Below are 6912 nucleotides of genomic sequence, written 5' to 3' on the forward strand. Positions count from 1 at the left end.
GGGGTGTCACTGGGGGGACTGTGGAGGGGAGGTCCCTGGGTCAACTGTGCAGGCGGGATCCCTGGGGGGCTGTGGGGGGGTCCCTGGGGGGCCTGTGCAAGGGGAGCTAGTGGCTGCAAGGACCTACCCTCCCCTGGCCACCAGGGTCACCTCTCCCTTCCTCTTCCCCCACCCACTGCCCAAGGAGGCCAACGGCGTGGGACCCTGGTCCAGGGGAAAGGTCTAAGCAAGTGCCTGAGTGTGGGCTGTTGATACTGAGGAGACGGGGGTCACCAAGGAGGGGTTATGGCCAGTCACCCCCAGGTCCAGGCACGGGAGCTGCAGTGCGATGCCAACCCTCCTGACAACACCGGTCCCAAGCCCTGGGCGGAGTCTCAGGCCAGGCCCAGGCAGGGTCGGCTCCAAGGCTGGACCTGAGTAGGTGGAGACCCGGCCCTGCCTGGGGCCTGCCTTAGCTCCCGTCCCTGGGGCCTGCCTTAGCTCCTGTCCCGGCCCGGCCTGGGACCTGCCTTAGCTCCCGTCCACAATGTGGCGTCCCCAGACACAGCCCTCACTCCCGCTGGGCACAGAGCCCAGGCCCCTGGGTCAGCCTGGCTCCCAGCTGCTGTGTGAAGGTCACTCCCTCCTGCCTCGACCTCCTGCCCTGGCTCCACATGGGGAACCCCATGTCTCCACGCTGAGGAGGGCTCTGGCCCCATTTGCAGGCCCAGGAGCTGCCTGCTGCAGCCTCCACAGGGCCCACCCTGGGCACTGTGGTCCTTAAAAGGCCGGCAGACCCTCAGCTGGCCAGACCCCTGCCCCTAATTACTGGGGTGCCCATCGAAGGTGGGAAGGCAGGGAAGGGCGTTGGGCCTCAGGGTCTCCCCACTCGAGCTCCGCCTCCCAGAGTGTGTGCCTGGGTGGCTGTGCACCCCCACTGCGGGGAGTCCACTGAGTGGGCTGGGCCTCGGTTTCCCTGGCTGTACTGGGCTCTTAGGGCTCTGACGCCAGGATTCTGGGAGGGGTGGGGCCTGCAGGGAGGACAGGACCTTGTCCACTGCACCCTCTGCAGGTGCCCAGTTCTCTGCGGAAATCTGGAATCTCTGTGCGTGCCCAGCTCAAGGCTGAGCCCCAAGTCCCAGAGGGGTCAAAGGGGGTCACTGGGGACCCCAGGAAAGGGTCAGCGGAGGCAGGCGGGTGGGGATGGGCACGTGGTGGCGCTGGAGGGTGGCGGGGCCCAGAGGAGGCAAACCTGTGGGAGAAGCAGTGGGCGGCTGACACCACCCAGCAGGTGTGGACCAGGCTGCCGGCGCAGAAGCTGTCCCCGATGTAGATGGCGGCCAGCCAGGGGTGCGAGCCGGGCAGCGAGGAGGAGCCGCCGATGATGCGCGGCCGCAGGAACGTCCTCTTCTTGTGCCTCTTGCCGCAGGCCTGGCGTCCGGCGGAGGCTGGCTCGGGCAGCACGAGGAGATCCGGGAGTGGGGGCTGGGCTCTGGTGAGGGATTCTAGGACCAAAGATCGCCCAGTCACACTCCTGGGGTCCGAAGGGCCAGCCCCTTTCTCACACCCGCCTCGCCCAGCAGCAGGTACCGCAGCGGGCCATGGCAGGACCCCCTGTCCACGCTGCTCAGGCCCCGGCACCTGCCCACCTCTGCCCTGTTTCCAGATCTGTAGAAGGGGGTTCGATGCCCAATCCTGAGGCTCTGTGAGGGCCGGAGTGGCTGGACACAAGAGGGCTTTGGGACTCCCTCAGCAGCCTGGAACCCCACAGCCAGCCCCAGCACCGTCAGAGACCCCGCGCACGAGAGCCCTGGACGTGGGGCAGGAAGCTGGCGGCCTCTGGGGGCTGTCCGCGCAGTCTGATGCCAGGGGCGCCTGTGGGGAGCCTGCATGCCGTCCTCCCATCTCCTCCCTAGGAGGCCTCTGGGGCCCTACTGGGCATAGTGCAGTCTGGTCAGGTGCCACCAGAGGCCGTCACCTGGTGACCAGCCCCTGCAGCAGGCTGCTCCCCCGCTGTGACCCCAGTACCAACCCACTGCGTGACCTTGGACCAGCCTGATTATGTGAGCTTCAGTTTCCCCATCTGTCAGAGGTGCAGTAGCCAGGTGTGGGAGGGGGTAGGAGGACCACAAGGAAAACTGCTGTGACCTTGGTGAGGCCAAGGCAGCACCCCCCCAGGCTGCGCACCGCAGGCCGCCAGGCGGCAGTACTCCCAGGAGAGCGCGCTGTCCTTCACCACGTAGCACCAGGGCCTCTCGTCACTGTCCGGATTCCTGCAGTGCACGAGGTGGGGCCGGTGGGGAGTCACACTGCCCCTCTGAGAGGGCATGGGGAGGGGTCATCGGAAACCCCCGAAAGGCGGCTTCCCATACCCGGAGCAGCGGGAAGAGCGCGGCCCTCCCTCGGGCAGCATCCCAGGCAGAGGTACCGGGCCCTGTCTGGACGGAGCTGGCCCCACCTGGGTTCTAGGAAGCTGAGGTGCCTCTCCCCGGGACAAACCCCGCCTGCCCCATGTGCGGCGGCCTGGAGCAGCCATGGTGCTGACCGGCAGTAGGCGTGGGGGCCCAGGCCCAGCAGGGCCGCGGTGCCCACTGAGTCCACGTGCAGCTCCTGGTAGAGCAGGTCGGAGTTCCAGGCCAGGCAGCTGAGGCCCGAGGCCGAGGTGTTGGCCACGCCACGGTACCCCGTGCCATTCCCCAGGAAGCAGCGCTCGCCAGGCACTGCGGGCACAGGGCAGTGAGGCCAGTCCATGGCGGGGTCCCCCCACACCGCCACAGGGCACCCGGCCGGCCGACCCACTCACCGATGTTGCACAGACGCCCGGCGTAGCCCGTCGGGCAGGCACACACGGTGGTCCCGGTGGCCACGACCAGGTGGCAGGTGCCCCCATTCAGGCACGGGTCGCTCAGACAAGCTGGGGGCAGGGCCGAGGAGCTGGGGCAGGGCCTCACAGAGCCCCATGATGGTGGGGTGAGGGCCGGGGTCCACCCCTCGTCCCTCATGGCTGGGTGACCTCGGGCAATTCCCCCGCTCGGGTGGGGACAGGGCCACCCCCAGGGTCAGTGGCACGGCCCACACGCCATGGCGCACCTGTGTGTCGGGTGCCTTCACACAAGGCCTGACCCTCCAGGCACTGGCACCCTTCCACGCGGCCCCGGTGCACGCGGGCCCAGCGGTCGCCCTGCTCCAGGTATTCATAGCGGGTCTCATCGAAGCATTTCTCTGAGGGTGGCACAGTGAGCCCCCACTCCCTGGCCACCTGCTGTCCCTGAGCAAGGCCCCGATCCCCATTCACCCCGCCCCACACTCAGGCAGCCCCTCACGATCCCCCATCCTCCCAGGACCTGCTCCAGCCCCTGGCTCTGTGGGCCTCTGAGGCCCCGCTCACCCCCACCCCACACTCAGGCAGGCCCCCGCGTTCCCCCATCCTCCCAGGACGCGCTCCAGCCCCTGGCTCTATGGGCCTCTGAGGCCGCTCACCCGTGCCACAGTCCTTGCCGGTGAAGGCCGGGGGGCAGCTGCAGTGGTGGGACAGGGGGTCCTGGGTGTTGGAGCAAGAGCCCCCATTGAGGCAGGGGCTGGAGGCACAGGGTTCTGGGCCAGCTGGGGACGTGCAGGAGGGGCCGTGATGTGCGGGTTGGGAGCCTCAGGGTCCCTCTGTGATACCCCTAATCGCCAAGGCTCCATCAGGCCCCGGTGAGGGGCTCTGGGAGCAAAGGGGCCTTATCCATGTCCCTCGGGGATGCGAGGCCCCTGGGAGGAACACAGACCTCCCCTCCCTCCCAGTGTCCCTTACTCAGCACCTGGCCGCTGGCCCAGTTCTGTGCCTGGCTCCCTGGAAGCCCGACACCCACACTGTCAGGCAGCAGCCCCTCCCATGTGCCTCTCCCATGTGTGAGCAGGGCGGCCGGCACCACCAGGGGCCTGCCTGTCCCCAGCCCGGGGCTTGCCTATGTGGCCAAAGGGCTCGGCCTCACCACCAGGCGGCGCCTTGCACCCGGCGATGGCTGTGCAGACACCAAGAGACGCAGGTCCCGCCTGGGGGAGGCTCCGGCCCTGGGTGGCACCCCCGGAGCCCCTGTTCTGCCCCCCTGCAGGCAGGACCCCTGCCTGGGTCAGGCCCATTACCCCCTTGTCCCCTCTGGCCAGGCCCAGCACCCCCTGCCAGACCCAGGCTCCCCGACCCGGCACCCACCTGGGCCCCCCGGAGGCGGGGTGGCCTCCACGCAGTAGCCCCAGGCCCTGTCCCGGTCGTAGTTGTGAGTTGTGGCACACCTGGGGGCAACACCTTCTTGCATGAGGGTCCCAGGCAGAGGTTCCCCCACCCCATGACCCTGTAGGGTCCGGGTTCACTGGGTCTGCCTGCTGCATGGTGAGCCCTGCTGTGTGCCCAGCCCCCAGAGCAGCAGGCAGTGCAGGGCAGCTGACCCCAGCTTGGGTGCTCTGGCCACCCAGACCTACCACTTCCTGTGAGCGCTGCCTTCCGAGGTGCAGGCATGGAGCATGCGGCCCCCATAGCGGAAGGGGAACCTGCAGGGCTGCCCGTCCTCCGTGAGTGCTGTGGGGAGGGGTGACGGGGTCAGCTCTCCACCCAGGGGCACCCGACCCCCTCAGGGCACCCCAGCCGCAGCCATGCTCCCTCCTCCCAGAGCCCACCTGACCCACCTTGGGCCTGGGGGCTGCTCGAGGGGACTGCCCTGTGCCGGGGCAGGAACGCCCCACCTTGGGGTCCCTCTGCCTCTGGAGCACTCATTGCTGGGATCTCAGGGGTTACAGAGGTCACCAGGATAGTAGGAATCTCAGAGTTCGCTGTGGCATTAGGTTCTGGGGAGTCCGTGTGGTTCTAGGAGGAGCAGAGAGGGTGTCAGTGTGGGACAGACCCTCATACTCAGGTCCTGCTGGGCAGGAGGCCACAGCCCCGAGCCTGTTTCCCTACTGGGGCCCTCAGATCTTGGAGCAGGTTCCAGGAGGACACATGACATTCCCGGGGCCTCAGCCGGGCCCTGACTCTTCCCCACCCTGGGCCCCCAGTTAGCACCTGCTCAGGGCCACTGCCCAGGCCGAGGCACTGCTGCCCATCAGGCTGCTACCGCGAGGTCAGGTCTGGGTGGATGGGAGCAGCTGGGAGGCTCTCGGAAGTTTCCCCAACCTCACGCATCCAGACCCGACAGAGGCTCAGAGAAGAGCAGCCCCCAGACCCACAGGGGCCCAGGCCAGGGCGCACAGGATGACAATCCCCAGACCCACAGGGGTCCAGGCCAGGACACACAAGGACAGCCCCCAGACCCACAGGGGCCCAGGCCAGGACACACAGGGACGACAGCCCTCAGGCACGAGCCGAGCCCCCAGGCCAGCCCAGCATCCACCTGCCCCGTGAGGCCAGCTTTCAACCTGAGCCCCTACTGGGCCCCTTGGCCCCACAAGACCCCTCTCTGCAGTGACCTTCCCTCTGGTCTCCTCCCAAGGACCCCGAGTGGCCCAGGGAGCCTCTGGTCACACTATGACAGAGTCGGTGCTCACCCCGCCAGGCTGGAGCTGGAACCCGCACGGCAGCAACAGCAGGAGGAGGAGGAGGAGGAGGAGGAAGGGGACCAGCCCCAGTGGGGGGCAGGGGCTGGGGACCCAGGCCCGGTGCCCCATGTCTCCTGAGCAGGCCTGAGGGGCAGCGGGAGGCAGGAGCAGAGCGGCCAGGGCAGGTGGGGTCAAGGCCTTATGGAAATGATTAACTCTGGCGGCCTCCTGTGTAGGGCAGGTCCAGCCAGGGAGGAAGTCCCCGAGTCCCCTGAGCCCCACACCTGCTGCACTCCCTGGAGACCCAGCTGTCCCACTCTGGCCTTGGCCTACACTGGTCCTGGTCCTAGACCTGACATGGTCCTTGCGCCTCAGCTTAGAAGCCTCCTCCAGGAAGTCTTCCAGGATAATGCAGATAGGTTGGGGCCTAGACAGTCTGGCACCAATCCCAGTCCCTGTGGGCCACAGAGCTGGCCATCATCTGCCTGTGAATTGTCCATGATGAGAGCAGCTGTGGGTGCTGAGCCTAAGGGGTCCGGTCTTGTGCCCAGCATGGCAGACAGTAGCGGTGGGGACAGCATTGTCCCCATCCCACAAATGGCAGCAGCACCGGGAGCTCCCGGAGGGTTTGGTGTTGCCTCCTCTCAGTGGCCCCAGGGCTGATCAAAAGGCCAGGCACAGGGGGGTGAGGGGCCATGGGATGGCCGAGGGTGGCTCTTGATGACCCAAGGGCCTGCCCCGCCCACCTATCCTGACTCTGGGGGTGGCTAGGGCCCCCCAGCAGCCCTTGGCGATGTTCAGAGTGTCCCTTCCTCCTCGTCTCCCAGACAGACCTAGGAACTTCTTCCGGGAAGCCTTTCCAACCCCAGCTCCCCACCGCCACCTGGACGGTCCAGGCCAAGTACGCCTCCCTGACCCTGTAGCCTGAGCCCAGGCGGGGCCCCAGCACAATGCTGCGCCAGGTACCCTGGGGCCTGGGATGGGGATGCCACCGCCACCTGGATGGAGCTGGCGTCACAGAATTCATGACTTGGGGCTGTGGGCAGAGCTACCTGGGGAACCTCTTCTGCAATATTGGAGCAGCCACCATGGCCCCTGGGGTTCCCCGTGCGTCAGCAACTGCATTCCAAGGTGGGAGGAGGGGCCAGCGAACCACTGTGGCCTGGAGAGCAGCGAGGGCTGAAGCCACCTCCCTGTGTACCCTAAATCCCCTCTCTGTTCCCCCATTTGCTTATCTGCACAGAGGGAGAAAGAATGGACACCCACTGGCCACCCAGCTTGACACCATGGGCTCAGGGGCACAGTGGACATGGAGGTGTGGTGGGTCCCGGGGGCGCAGTAAATGCGAAGGCACGGTGGGTCCCTGGGGTACTGTGGGTGAGGGGGCGAGGTGGGTCCCGGGGGCACAGTGGGTGAGGGGGC

General features: G+C 67.3%; 1 protein-coding gene across 1 annotated transcript in view; it reads right to left on the reverse strand.

Annotated features, from left to right (window-relative positions):
• Nucleotides 1-5682, reverse strand: part of HGFAC (HGF activator) — an 8217-nt gene extending 2535 nt beyond the window's left edge. The window contains exons 1-10 of the mRNA XM_017514336.2: nucleotides 5500-5682; nucleotides 4645-4822; nucleotides 4441-4537; nucleotides 4175-4254; nucleotides 3460-3582; nucleotides 3070-3201; nucleotides 2783-2893; nucleotides 2525-2699; nucleotides 2167-2252; nucleotides 1232-1484 (exon numbers count right to left, since the gene is read on the reverse strand). Of these exons, the coding sequence (XP_017369825.1) occupies nucleotides 1232-1484; nucleotides 2167-2252; nucleotides 2525-2699; nucleotides 2783-2893; nucleotides 3070-3201; nucleotides 3460-3582; nucleotides 4175-4254; nucleotides 4441-4537; nucleotides 4645-4822; nucleotides 5500-5619 (1355 nt within the window). The 5' untranslated portion in view covers nucleotides 5620-5682. The remainder of the gene's footprint in view (nucleotides 1-1231; nucleotides 1485-2166; nucleotides 2253-2524; nucleotides 2700-2782; nucleotides 2894-3069; nucleotides 3202-3459; nucleotides 3583-4174; nucleotides 4255-4440; nucleotides 4538-4644; nucleotides 4823-5499) is intronic.
• Between the last annotated feature and the right edge of the window lie 1230 nt (nucleotides 5683-6912).

Source organism: Cebus imitator, unplaced genomic scaffold (genome assembly GCF_001604975.1).
Source record: "Cebus imitator isolate Cc_AM_T3 unplaced genomic scaffold, Cebus_imitator-1.0 Scaffold522, whole genome shotgun sequence".
Lineage (NCBI taxonomy): Eukaryota > Metazoa > Chordata > Mammalia > Primates > Cebidae > Cebus > Cebus imitator.